The 14,591-nt window shown below is 50.3% G+C and overlaps 1 protein-coding gene and 1 long non-coding RNA gene across 3 annotated transcripts in view; both read left to right on the top strand.

Annotated features, from left to right (window-relative positions):
* Positions 1-343: 343 nt before the first annotated feature.
* LOC124657394 (E3 ubiquitin-protein ligase Os03g0188200-like) lies at positions 344-898 on the top strand. Its single transcript, XM_047195951.1, has one exon. It carries the CDS (start codon positions 371-373, stop codon positions 896-898), a length of 528 nt encoding a protein of 175 aa, XP_047051907.1. The 5' UTR covers positions 344-370.
* A 6,747-nt stretch (positions 899-7,645) lies between these two features.
* Positions 7,646-14,591, top strand: part of LOC124655388 — a 26,609-nt gene continuing 19,663 nt past the window's right edge. For both annotated transcript variants that reach the window (XR_006988665.1, XR_006988664.1), the window contains exon 1: positions 7,646-7,717. This is a non-coding gene — a long non-coding RNA (uncharacterized LOC124655388). The remainder of the gene's footprint in view (positions 7,718-14,591) is intronic.

Raw genomic sequence — 14,591 nt, 5'->3', positions numbered from 1 at the left:
TACCATCTTTAGGAAATTGATTAAGTTTAATAAAATTTAATTTAGGATATATCTAAACGTATGTTTATTTGGAACGGAGGGAGTACCAAGGTTACAAGATAATCACTGTTTATACCATCAACTTTACTTATTTGGATTATACTGTATTTTCCTAGCCGTCCAATAAATATCTATTTGTGGTCGCTGTTAAGAACCGCGATACAGCTAGGCACCCAGCTAGCACCGCCCAGTTAACCCACCTCCATAAAAGCACGTATGGATCTCACAGTCCTTCCACGCACAACCTAGTACTCCAATCAAGTTCAGCATGCAGGCCTGCGGCGGGTACTGGGCCGCGCGCCGCCTCCTGGCCTCGCCGGCGGACCAGTCGATGGACGCGCAGCACGCGCACCTGGAGAGGGTGCTGGGCGCCACCGCCACCGTGCTCTTAGTCGCTAGCCTCTCCTACTTCGCCCTCAGCACGCTCTACCGCTGCCTCCGCGCCGCCCGCGTTGTCATTACTCCACCCAGCAACGACGATGACCCGGCGTCGGGGACGCAGGATGACACCAAGCGCGCGCTCGCGGGGATCCCCGTTCAGGTGTTCGTCCTGCAGTTCCCTGCCGACGCAGGCGGCGCTCGGAAGGAGGAGGCGGACGCCGACGCAGACGACTGCGCGGTGTGTCTAGCGGAGTTCGCTCCAGGAGCGGAGGTGCGCGTGCTCCCGGCGTGCCACCACGGGTTCCACCGGGAGTGCGTCGACCGCTGGCTTCTCACGCGCGCGCCCACCTGCCCCGTCTGCCGCGCCCCGGTCGCCGCCCCCGTGGTGGAGGACGCCGACGCTGGCAAGGAGGATTGCGCCGGCGGTATTCGTGACCACGGCTCCCGTGATATCCCGGCGGTGGCACTTGTGGAGTAGATTGGCGCGCGGCCACTGTTTCACTTCTAGACTGCTACTAGTATCTGTAATCTCTAGATTTTATCATCACAATTTTGATGTCTCAAAGATTTGTTGATGCTAGTTGTTATCACCCAGATTCATAATGGTAAACAAGACAGATGAAAATTCAGATTTCAAATTCCATTTTGTTGGCGCAATTGACACCTGGAACTGCGTAGGCTTACCGTCAATTTTGTAGCCATGCGATCCGGAAAAAATCGAAATCAATTAAACTTAACTAAGGCCTAATTTGTGGGACCTTGCCTCCGAGACCTAAAACCTGCCTTTCTTGCTTCCTTGGGGGCGATTTTTGCCACTACCTCTGGTCCTTGCTAGAGGTTTTCAACCTAGTAAGAGCATCTCTAACAAGCAGAAAAAGTTGAAACCGAAAAGGGGGGATTTAGTCTCCCGAAAACAAGAGTTAGTCAGTTTTTGGCAGTGGCGCAGAACAGAAATCGTAAAGAGGAACTGAAAACATGAAATTAGAAATCTCGCAGTCGAATTCATCGATGAACATATATAGACGATAGTTGTTGCTCCGATTGAGCACCAAACTTTACATAATTCGAACTAATAACCTAAAATAAGTAATATCCGCAGCAGCGCGATCTAATTTTGCCCAAAAATCGGCCAGGCGGCCTCTACGCGCGACGACGGCAGTGGTGGCGGTGGAAGGCGAGGCGGTGGCCGCTTGGAGCTCCCACTCTTCGTCCAGCTCGACGATCTCCAGCTGGAAGCGGCGGGCGCGTTCTTCACGGCGCGCCGCCTCGTATTCCTGGACTTGCCGGACGGCGTCGGCCTCCTCGCGGCGCCTGCGTCGACGGGCCTCCGCGGCGGACACGGCCGCCACTTGAGCGAGGACCGCCTCCTCCTCCTCCTCGTCGTGGACGTAGTCCTCGGCGGACACGACCGTCGTCGCCGTCTGCGCGACGACAGCCATCTCCGCCTCCTCCTCCTATGACTCTTCATCCTCCTCCTCTTCCTCCTCCTCTTCCTCCTCCGACTCTTCCTCTTCCTCCTCCGACTCGGACCACCGGAGGCGTCGCGAGAACCCGGTGGAGGACCCCTCACCTCCGAGCGCGTACTTGGCGAGCTTCCCCGGGGGCGTGAGCCCCTGTTGGTCCACCGGCGGGCGCTGCGCTTGCACGCGCCCTCCGAGCGGACCCATTTCCGCCGCTCTTCCTCGGTGCGGAATACGGGCGGACGCGGCGGCGAGTCCCCGTCGCCCAATCCCGCGGCTGGGCTGCCGGCACCTCCACGGGAGGCCATCGAGCGGCGGAGTGTGGTGGTGCGGTGGCTGGCTAAGCTTGGATTGCTCGTCAGAGCGGGGGACTGGCGGCGGCGGAGGAAGAGAAAACGGTGGAGGGGAGTAGGGTTCGCGAATCGAACTCCCCTCCACGAACGCTTTTAATAGGGGCCGAGCGGGGAGTTGTTCGGGCCCCTGAACTTCCAATTCGGGCCAGCCCACTTTTTCAGGCGCTGATCTGCGCCAGTTTCGGATCGAACCCGTAAATCCGCCGGAAAAGTTCGGTTCCGGCGGGATTTACGGGCTCTGTTAGAGTTGCTCTAAGAGCTCCCGACGATAAGTCAAATGGAAGTTTTAACTCCTTGGACACTGCTTCCTTCAACCATTTTATTAATAATCTTGGCCTTCTTTAAACCCCGCTTCTTGATCCTGCATTTACCTAGTCCAATCAGCAAGACCCTCCTATATTGGCTCCCTTTGATAGGGTTCTTGTCAATCTGGAGTGGAGCTTCACCATGCTGGACACCACCCTTACTTCCTCTGCACGCCCTAGGTACCTCTAACCACGTCCCTCGCCATTTTGCTGCCTCCTCCAAAGCTCCCTGGAGTACCATCTTCCGTATGGAGAACACTTGACTGTCTCACCCTTCTTCAACCCTACTGGTAACCAGTAACTGGAACAATGTTGGCCGCAATCACACCCATCTCTCGCTTGTTAGCCATCTTTGTTTTAAACTTAAGCAGGTCCGGTCAGCTACCCTTGTTTGGGCTAAGGAACGCAGGTTTCGCTCCATCTATCTGCTCAATTGCCGTGTTGTGATCTCCTTCCTCGCCAGGTTGGAGGAAACTCGCAACCTCTCCCCATTTGAGAACCATCTGCGGTCCCTTTCCAAGGTTCACCTTAGCAAAAAGAACAGTGACCGGGCCACCAATTGGCGGCGGCGGGCAAAAATAAAAAGATTGTGTCCTCGGTGATGAAAACTCCAGGTATTTTCACCTCTACGCCTCTGGTCTCTTAGGAAGAACCAGATCAAAAACCTTGAGAACATGGATGGGAACCTCGTTTTCTCCCACGCTACCAAAGCCTCTTGCCCGCACGAGTTTTCAAAAATCTCCTTGGACAGCCCATTCGCACTTCCAGTACCCCCGATCTCTCTGCCCTTGTTGCATCCACTTCCCTTAACCACACCCAAGCCACCTCCCTTGTTTGCGCTTTCACTTAGGATGAAACACGGACCACACTTTTCTCCATGAAGGACAATTCCATCCCAGGACCCGATGGCTTTGGCCCAGCCTTCTTCAAGCGCAACCAGGACCTGGTTAAGCATAACCTTCTGGCTTCTCTCAATGATTTAGACTCCCTCAATTCTGACCTCAGGCCCATTAACAAATCTCACATTGTCCTTCTCCTAGAAACAAGGGGCAAACAAGCCAAGCAATTTTCGCCCCATCTCCTATTCTCCTTAGAGAACTGCTGCCTCAAGGTCCTTCTCTTGGAGATAAAGCCTACCAAATGTCTCACTCTTCGCCTTTGTGACCTTATCCCTTTTTCTGGTGCACCCCAACTAGACTGGGTTTATCTCCGGCCGCTCCATCGCCGAGAAGTTTGTCTATGCGGCTGACATTGTCTAGGCCTACCATAAACGCTCTGCCCCTGCGACAGTCTTCAAGCTTGACTGCCTCAAAGCTTTCGACTCTATCAACTAGGAGGCCCTTGATAGAATTCTGTTGGCCAAACGTTTCCCCGAAATCTGGCGCTCATAGATCAAAATGCTTAACCAAAACCAGCCAAACCACCATCTTTCTCAATGGCATCCTAGGGCGATGGATTCAATGCTGTCATGACCTACGGCAGGGTGACACCCTCTCCCCTTTCTCTTCAACATTGTGGCGGATATGTGCTCCAACAAATTCTTCTCCAGGCTTCTCGTGATGGTCTTCTCCTCCACTCTCTTGTTGACGACCTCCGCTGCACTATTCTTCAATATGCCTAGGACACACTCATCATCATTGGAGCCATCCCTGAGCATGTCTCCAACCTTAAAAATGTTTTGGACGATTTTTCTGCCGCTACTGGGCTAGTTATCAATTTTCATAAAAGCACTATCAAAACTGATGCTAATGCTGCACTTTCCATGGCCACCAATTTTGGATGTGTTGTTTCCTTCTTCCCTCAGACCTATCTTGGCCTACCTTTGTCTACCCATAAACTTTGCATCGTAGACTTCGCTTTGACTATGACCAAAAGCGACATGCGGCTTTCCGGGTGGAGGGTTCGGTACCTCCCTATTGGAGGGAGGTTGCTACTTGCTAACTCGGTCCTGACCGCTATGTTCACCCATGCCATGAGTGCTGGCCTCCTTCCCACTGGTGTGGTAGAAGCCATTGACAAGAGGCGCCGGGCCTTCCTCTGGAACGGCAAGGAAACTTGCAACGACGGCCAGTGTAAGGTGGCATGGACTTAAGTTTGCGCCCCTAAGAAACTTGGTGGTCTAGGGATCCTTTCTCTTCTGGCCCAAAATACCACCCTTCTTGCTAAATTCTAGACCAAGCTCCACTCCAATTCTACTGCTCATTGGGCCTGCTAGTTCTGTTGCATGTACGGGTGGGGAACCTCCCGCGACTTGGGAGACCATCACTACCTTGATACCCCCTTCTAGAGAGACATCATCGCCGGTCTTGAAAATTTTCGTTTCTCCACTGTCACTATCGGCAGTGGGGATGCCACTGCCTTCTAGCTCGACCTTTGGCTTGGCCACTCCTCTCTCCGCGAGCGCTTTCCCAACCTTTTGTCCCACTCCTTGCACCCTAATATTAATGGTGCTACTGCTCTCTCCGCCGGCATTAACCTGTTCCTTGTTCTGCACCTCTCGAGTGCCGTTGCGGCTAAGCTTCGTGACCTCGCCTACGAATTGGGCTCGGTGGACCTGCGCCATGACGTCCCGGACCTATGTTATTGTCGTCTCACTAACAATAAGATTTCGAACAAAACTTTCTACACCTTTTCTTTCAGCAATCTGCAGATCAATGAGATGGCGACTAAGGTTTGGAGGAGCGATGCCCCCCTTGAAGTGCAAGATATTTTTCATGCTCGCCAGGAAGAAGCGGCTCCCCACCAACGAGCGGCGGTTCCAACACCTTCTTAGTTCATCCGCCACATGCCTGTCTTGCCCCCAAGAAACCCAAATGAATTTTAAAAAAATTAACGAAATAGCCTTTAGTCCCGGTTGGGGACACAAACCGGGACTAAAGGTCCTTCGCCCAGGCGCACGCTAGCCGCCCACGTGGACGGACCTTTAGTCGCGGTTCGTAAGCAACCGCGACTAAAGGGGGGGGGGGGGCTTTAGTCGCGACCCTTTAGTCCCGGTTGCACAACCGGGACTAAAGCCCGTTGTGAACCGGGACTAAAGGCCTTTTTTCTACTAGTGATATATCGGGCTATCCTAGTACAGTAATAATTATAAACTATATCAAAGCTAACCCTATTTACAAAAAAAAATGAATTAGTGCTAGGAGGAACTAGACACTAAATGATATAGTAGAAGCGGGACCTCGGCGTGAGAATTCCAGAAATTCGCTCCTGACAGGATTCGAACTCTGATCGTTGGGGTGCGACCCCAACCACTGACCTATGCCCGCGTTCTCTAACCCTATTTACTTTAACCATATCGTTTTGGCAACTGTTCACACAACGATTCTGTCTAATCTAAAATCACCACGTTAGCCTTTTTCCTGTAGACAACCGAATGGTTTTTGCAGATGGTAGCATCTGATTTTCTGTTTGCTTTTTTTCTTTCCGTGTAAAATTTGGACGATTTGCACAAAAATAATCTAAAAGTGAAAGAAAAGCACAGACTGACCTTCCGGCGAAACTATTTCACCCATCTAACCCTTTTGTGTGGCGCCCTTCCCATCGGCGCCACACATGCCAGTGTGGCGCCCCTCCTGCCGGCGGCACACACCCAGCCGACGTGGCGCCCTCGACGCTGAGCTGGTGCGCCCATCCGACGTGGCAGCATGTGTGGCGCCCCTCCCATCGGCGCCACACATGCCCTTACAATTGCCCAAAACATACTGTGAGACAATTCGTCTGGGACTTAGCCGTTTTGGCGAGGCTCTATGCGCGACGCCGATGCCACGGGCGCCACAGTAGCATGTGTGACGCCGATGCCACGGGCGCCACACAAAGAGCCTCGCCAAAACGGCTAAGGACTTATCGTTCGGAGCCCCTGGATGTTTTCGACCCAATAGTTGATATAGGTTGGCATGTGCGGCGCCGATGCTTTGACTCAGAATTTCCTCGTCGTCAGGAATCTTCACAATACATATCCAGAGCATTACGGAGAGCCGTGGCGTTTGACATATTAGCCGACATCAGAATCAGAGAATCATCAGCAAAGTCCGGTTGCCGTGCGAGTCAGTTTTTATTACTTCCTCTCATGTACCTGCAAAGTCCGGTCTTTCGGTGTGGCGGTCAAAGCGGTGATACCGTGATAGAACCCACCACCGAGCAAACACACAGTTCGCGCATCGAGGGGCCCCTATATCGCAGACACGTACTCTCTTTCACCTCCACATGTCTCCTCTGGGAGCTTCTCCCACGTCCCCAAGGGCTGCGCCAGCCCGGCCGTCTTCCGTCGCGGAAAGGATGACCGAGAGGTCCTAGGCCTGCGTCTCCGACGGCTTCGCCTGTCCGCTGTCCGCCGCCACGACCACATGCCGTTGTGTTAGGAAGCCGTACCCGGAGGAGCAGTCCCGGGGGCGTCGCATCGCGTGGGTGGGAGCCAGGCCGACGGGGTGCCGACGTCGGCGGGAGGAAGCCGTCAAGTGCCTGGCTGTTTCGTCGGGAGTCCGCGCCGCTGGAAACCGGCATCTGCCTGACCGCTTCCTCCTGTCCTCGATTTTCTCTATGGTTTCTTCTCTCATCCAAAACGGATTTAGCGGCGGCGGAAACGGCCGTCGACCACAGCCTCGACGGCGACAAGAGCGGGGCGGCCGACGAGGATGGACACACTGCGACGCCATGTGAGCTCGATCTCCGCTGACGGATCTTTTTTTTTCACATGCTTTTCTTTTTTCTGTTCATGTTCTTTCCGTGAATTTTGGGGATTTTTGTTTGGTCAACAGTGCATATTGGATGTGGCGGGCCTCGCCGGCAAGAGGGCATGGAGCATGCGAGCAATAGAGGATGCAAGAATCGGCGGCAGCGGCAGCGGTGGTGGTGGAGCTGGAGTGCGTTTGCGGGGAACTTCAAGACAGAGGAGTGGGGCGGCGGTGCCGTGGTGCGGGAGGAGGGCGTAGTGGAGGTCGTCCGGGTCGGGGTGAGCTCCGGGGCCGCCTCACTCGACGTGCCCTTCAAGGCCTCCCGGGTTGGGAAGCAGCACAAGGCAGGGACAGCCCTTCACTTCGCCTTCAAGCGCAGGCGCGCCCGCGGTAGGAAGGACCTGCAGACCTGCATCCTGCCCCTCCCTGGCGCTGGTGGCGGCATCAAGCGGTATGTGCTCCGCTCGGGTTCGGCGACTGTGTCGATAGCGACTGCCTCGCCCTGCAAGGTAAACCGAACTGTTCTATCTCCAAAGAGCTACTGCTCAAAATAATTTTTGGCTGTTCGAACTTATGAGTTGACTCTGTTGGTTGATCTGTCAGGTTCGACAGTCATTTTCAGTTAACAGATAAAAGTCAAAACTTAACGTTAAAGGGATGGGCCCACTGGACCAACGTCCAGGGCTTGATCTGTACGTGACTTGTTCTCGTATGTAACAAACGCACCCTCGATCGGGGGTGCCAAAACCAACTCGATGGTTTTGGTCCCCTGTTGCGCTAGTGCCATATAAAGGGGGAGTCCGGCGGAGATCGATACCCGGTTAACGATCTAAACATCTGCTTCCCCCACATCCCAAAACTCTACCGATCTAGAGTGGCCGAAGCAACGGGAAGACCGGAACCTCGCCGTCTGTGCCAGGGCAGTGCAGGTGGCGCCCGGAGGGGATCAGGAGGATCTCCAGATCGTCATCGACCACAAGTTCGTCATCAACACCGCCACACCAAGCCTGCCTCACGCAGGCGTCGATGGGATCGTCAGTGCCCACTAATGCAACACATCTACTCTCTCTGTTTATGATCATTAGGTGTTCTAGTGTCGATCTTGTGCTACTCATGGATTTTTAGACCTAACAATGGTATCAGAGGCCTTGTGTTGCTAGCACTAGAACCCTAGTTGTGATTAAGATCATGTTTTAGGCAATTATGTTAATGTTTTACCCTTGGATTAGCCCCTGTTATGGATGTCTAGCTGTCAGATCGGTTAATTTTGTATCGAACTAGAACCATCTGCAAGCAATTATGAACCCTAATGAACGCAAGATGGAGACCTACCTGATGCCGCCGGGTGTCTGCCTTTACCCTCCGGGGACCGTCGGAGCAGCTGCTGCTCCGGCGAGGGCCGAGATCCCGCGCCACCACTCTCTCCCAACGGAGGAGCGCGCGGGTTGACGCGCGGTAACGCGCGGAATGTCTGGACCCGCCGGTGGCCGTCGCGCCACCGGCCCTCCGTCGTCGCCCTAGCCGACCCGCAAGTAAAACGGCGCTAGTAGCCACGCTCGACGAAGCATCACGCCGGACATGGTCCATAGCACGCTGCTCCGGCGAGCGCCGCCACCGTGCCGGTATGATGCAGGCAGGAATCACGCGCCGCGGGGTCGTGGCGCGCGCGCGCTCGGGCCGCGGGGCCGTGTCGCGCCTCGCGCGCCGCCGGGCGTGGCCGCCTCGCGCGCCTCGCGCCGCCGGGCGTGGCCGCCTCGCGTGCCTCGCGCGCGCCTCGCTGCGTGCCGGCCTCTCTCCGTCGTGTGCGGTGCGGGTGCGGCGAGTGAGCAAGGGAGGCGGGCGCCGCCGCCGCGTCGGCCCTCTGTCTCTGTCGCGGGAATTTTGGGTGGGGAATGGTTTTAGGGTTAGGGTTTCAACCGCTCCACCGCTTTTAGGTCAGTCCTGAGTAGCTCTCGACCGTCGATTCGATCGGACGGTCACGAATGCTGCGGGAGGGGAAGCCGGGCCGGGGGTCCTTTTGGGCTCAATCTGAAGATGGGCTTCGACCCAGGTTGTCGGTAGTCCAGTATATTCTCTGGGCTGCCGATTTTCCTTTCTGTTTTCTGTGTTTTTTAGTGCATTCTAAATGTTATTACCTTATGTTTTATGCACTGTAATAAACAGAAAATAATTGCCTAAAATAATATGATCAGAAAAACATGTTTTTGTTCTAGACAGAAATGAACCAACGAGATTTTTTGTTTAGAATATTTAGTATGTTTTAATGTTGAATTATCAAATTAAGCATCACATATGTTGTTCCTTAAATGATTTTAAGTTGATGTTTATTTTGAGAATGTTATGGCTGCAAAATAATTCTGACCAACGTTGTATTATTTATGCATGTCAACCCCTAATGTTGTTCTAATTCATGTCATTTCTGCCCAACGGTGTTTGACATAGAATAAGAAATTTATGGCATGTTTATTTTATATGCATGCAATTTTACTAATGAATGTCCATGTCAAATTTCAGCTTCCGCTGCGATGCGTTATGATGCTTGTCGAGCAGTTGACCGGCAGCAACTTTCCTCGTTGGAAGAACTCCATTGAGCTATGTTTGGCTTTCAACGAGTTTGATTATGCCTTAAGGGAGGATAAGCCCGTGGCGCCAGTTGCTGGTGCTACGGGGTATGATGAACTAAAGAAAACTTATGACTCCAAGATGGAGAAGTGGGACAAATCCAATCACGTTGCAATGCTCGTGATGAATTCTTCCATTTCACTTGAGATTATTGGGGCTCTCCCCAAGAAAGATATCGCTAAGGAATTTATGGAAGCCTTGGAGGAGCAATTCAAAGGCTGCGAAAAGGTTTATGCTCATGAGCTTTTTCACAAGCTACTTGGCAAGTATAAAAATGATGGTGATGTTAGGGGACACATACTGAGAATGATAAATGCTTCAAATAAACTGAAGCACCTAAAGTGTGAGCTCAGTGACAACCTCCTTATCATCATGATCTTGGAGTCCCTCCCTGAAGAGTTCGATCAGTTCAAGATCAACTACAATTCCATGAAGGAGAAGTGGACACTTGCTGAGATATCCCCTCGGATTGTCCAGGAAGAAGAAAGAATGATGAGGCGGAACAAGGATCGGGCTTTTCATGTTGGCTCCTCAAAGAGAAAGCATGACGAGTCGAGGCCCTTCAAAGTCGCCAAAGAAAACCTTCAAGAAGGAAATGCCAAAGTTTAAAGGAAAGGAAAAGGAAAATGGACAGTCTTGAGCCTACGATAATGTGTTTCTTTTGTAAGAAGGAAGGCCATTACGGGAAGGACTGTCATGAATACCTCAAGTGGATGATGAAGAAAGGTACGGATGAAATCACTTTTGTTGATGAAATGTTATATACTGATTTCTCTTGTACATCATGGTGGATTGATTCAGGTGCAACCTGCTCACGTTGCTAATTCTATGCGGGGATTAAATTTGATCCAAACCATAACAAGCGGGGCAAGACGACTTAGAGTTGCAAATGGAGTTGAAGTTGATGTTGAAGCTGTTGGGTCACTCACCTTGGAGCTCCACACCGGCTTTCACCTTCATTTAAATAATGTTCTTTATGTACCTACTTTAAGTAGGAATTTGATTTCAGTTTCTTGTCTCGATGATAACATGTTTGAGTGCAAGTTTGGTAACAAACAATTTGTTTTAAATTATTGTAATAATGATGTTGGCCTCGGTGTCAGACGAGGCAAACTATATATGTTATCTATGAATGATTATGTTTTGCATGTGAGTAATGTTTCGAATGTTGAGAAGAAATGGAAGGGTACTAGCACTTCTTCGAAATTGTGGCACTGTCGTTTAGGCCACATTTCGAGGGGGAGAATGGAAAGACTTATTAAAAATGATGTACTCCTCCCATTAGACTTCTCTGATGCGGACAAATGTGTTGATTGCATCAAAGGTAAATATGCAAAAACAATTAAGAAAGGAGCGGTAAGAGCCACGAGTGTCCTCGAACTCATACATACTGACATATGCGGACCTCTTAATGTTAAGTCTATAGATGGTTTTGATTCGTTCATCACCTTCACGAGACGACTTTTCCCGTTATGGGTACATTTACCCTATACGTGATCGATCGGAAGCTTTGGACAAATTTAAAGTGTTCAAAGCCGAAGTTGAGAACCAACCGAATGCAAAAATTAAAGTTGTACGATCTGATCGCGGGGAGAGTATTACGGTAGGCACGCTCCTTATGGGCAAATTCCAGGACCTTTTGCTAAGTTCCTAGCTGAGAATGGAATTGTTGCCCATTATTCAATGCCAGGTGAACCTCAACAAAATGGTGTGGCTGAGCGCCGCAATCGCACGCTTTTGGATATGGTGCGTAGCATGCTCAGTCATGCAAGTTTGCCGGTAAGCCTATGGATGGAGGCATTGAAGACGGCTGCACATATTTTAAATCTTGCTCCCACTAAGTCAGCACCGAACACACCTCACGAGATGTGGACGGGAAAGAAACCGAGCTTGAACTATTTACGTGTGTGGGGCTGTCCTGCTGAAGCTAGAATTTTCAATCCACAACTTAAGAAGTTAGACCCAAAAACGGTTAGTTGTTTCTTCGTCGGATACCCGCACGGGGAAAGGGATATCGTTTCTATTGCTCCGAGTCATACCACTAAGTACGTGGAGACCCGGCAAGCGGTATTTTTGAGGATAATGAAGTTAATGAAATAAGGAAGATCGATCTTGAGGAAAAGCGGGTGTGTGCTCCATCCCCGATTATCCAAAAGGTCGTTCTACCATGCGAAGGAGAATCACTTCTAATGTTGAGACTGAACCTCACAGTTCTGGTCCTCAACCTGATGGTGATCCTGAAACTAATGATAACGCAAATCCGGAAGGTGAAGAAAATCACCAGTCGGATAATGAAGAAGATCCTCATAATAATAATGCCCCTCCACCACCATCGCCTGTGAGAAGATCACATCGAGAAAGAAGAAAAGCCATCTCAGATGATTATATCACCTACATGAATGAGGATGTAGATGATATAGGAAAGGTGGAGGATCCAACCTCATACAAGGAGGCCATTAAGAGTTTGAATTCGTCTAAGTGGCAAATCGCCATGGAAGACGAGTTGAAATCTATGAGCTCAAATGATGTTTGGGACCTAGTAGAAGTTCCTAATGACGCCAAAAGAGTAGGCTCCAAATGGATCTACAAAACTAAGTACGACCCCAAAGGGAACATCGAAAGGTTCAAAGCTAGACTTGTGGCAAAAGGTTTCACACGAGAGAAGGAATCGATTATAATGAGACTTTCTCTCCTGTGTCATCTAAAGATTCTTTTAGGATCGTCATGGCTCAGTAGCACATTTCGACCTAGAATTGCATCAAATGGACGTTAAGACGGCATTTCTAAATGGTGACCTTGATGAAGACGTATACATGACTCAGCCGGAAGGTTTTGTTGTGGAAGGAAAGGAACATTTAGCATGTCGTCCGAAGAAATCCATCTATGGCTTGAAGCAAGCTTCAAGACAAGTGGTACCTCAAGTTCGATAAGATTATTAGAACTTTTGGTTTTACTTGAAAATGTTAAGGACAAGCTGCATTTATGTTAAGTTTAAGGGCAGTAGGTTCACAATATTAGTCTCGTATGTGGATGACATATTATTGGCCTGCAGTGATAAGGATATGCTGCACGAGACCAAGAATTTTACTGTCTTCCAATTTTGATATGAAAGATCTCGGTGAAGCTTCTTATATCCTAGGCATTGAGATTCGTGGAGATAGGTCTAAAGGTGTGTTCGGACTATCACAAAAGGAATGCTTTGAGTTAGTACTAAAGAAATACAATATGCATAAGTGCCCTGGATCACCTACTCCAATAGTCAAAGGCAATAAAGTTTGGGACATTTCAATGTCCAGTGAACCAAATTGAAACTGATCAGATGAAGTCGGTTCCTTATGCTCCAGCTAGCTCTTGGAAGCATCATGTATGCACAAGTCTGTACGCGCCTTGACTTGGCTTTTGTAAACGGGATGCTTGGCATATTCCAATCAAATCCAGGACTAGACCACTGGAAGGCCGCAAAGAAAGTCTTGCGTTATATGCAAGAGACAAAAGGGTACATGCTTACGTACAGAAGGTCTAATAACCTACAAGTTGTTGGTTATTCGGATTCTGATCATGCCGGTTGTGTGGATAGTAAGAAATCCACGCCAGGTTATGTATTCACACTTGCCTGAGGAGCTATATCGTGGAAAAGCTCCAAACAAACTATAGTTGCTTCATCTACGATGCAAGCGAGTTTATAGCATGTTATGAGGCCACCGGGCAGGCTGTATGGCTAAAGAATTTCATTCCCGGACTTAAAGTGGTCGAGCAGCATTTCAAAACCACTTCTATTGTACTTGCGATAATGAACCCGCGAGTTTTCTATGCGAATAACAACAAGTCAAGTGATGCTGCCAAACACATTGACATTAAGTATCATGTTGTGATGCATAGGATCCAGGATCAAACAACTAATGTTAAGCATATAAGTACGACTCGTATGCTTGCGGATCCGCTAACGAAAGGCTTACCACCCAGAATTTTTCGTGAGCATGTTGCCGGCATGGGATTACTCGGAAGCCTTATGATTCCGGAACAAAGGGACCATAATAAGAACCACTCCCAATAAGTATTATGTTATCCATTTCAAGATAGGCTGGTATGCCATAAGTGTTGAGGTTCAATAGCATTTCATTGGTTGTTGTAACACCTCACTTTGGTTTATTATTCCTATGGAGAATGGGCAAATGATGTTAAACCTAACGATCAAGGGGAGAATGTTGGTTGATCCGTCGAGTTCGACGAGTCATTTTCAGTTAACAGAGAAAAGTCAAAACTTAACGTTAAAGGGATGGGCCCACTGGACCAACGTCCAGGGCTTGATCTGTACGTGACTTGTTCTCGTATGTAACAAACGCACCCTGATCGGGGGTGCCAAAACCAACTCGATGGTTTTGGTCCCCTGTTGCGCATGTGCCATATAAAGGGGGAGTACGGCGAGGAGATCGATACCCGGTTAACGATCTAAACATCTGCTTCCCCACATCCCAAAACTCTACCGATCTAGAGTGGCCGGAAGCAACGGGAAGACTTGGAACCTCGTCGCTCAGTTCCGGGGCGGTGCGGGTGGCCGGCAGGGGATCGGGAGGATCCCCGGATCGTCATCGACCACAAGTTCGTCATCAACACCGCCACACCAAGCCTGCCTCACGCAGGCGTCGATGGGATCGTCAATGACCCGTAATGCATCTCTAAACCTCTGCGATTATGATCATTAGGTGTTCTAGTGGCTATTGTTCACGATCTGGTGTTACTCTTGAAGTATTAGGCCTAACA

Source organism: Lolium rigidum, chromosome 5 (genome assembly GCF_022539505.1).
Source record: "Lolium rigidum isolate FL_2022 chromosome 5, APGP_CSIRO_Lrig_0.1, whole genome shotgun sequence".
NCBI lineage: Eukaryota > Viridiplantae > Streptophyta > Magnoliopsida > Poales > Poaceae > Lolium > Lolium rigidum.
Note: the sequence above shows the minus strand (reverse complement) of the source record. Positions and strands in the feature narration are given on the sequence as shown.

Excerpts from the sequence above, each read along its gene's own strand:
- LOC124657394 (XM_047195951.1), top strand. The coding sequence starts at position 371 with ATGGACGCGCAGCACGCGCACCTGGAGAGGGTGCTGGGCGCCACCGCC.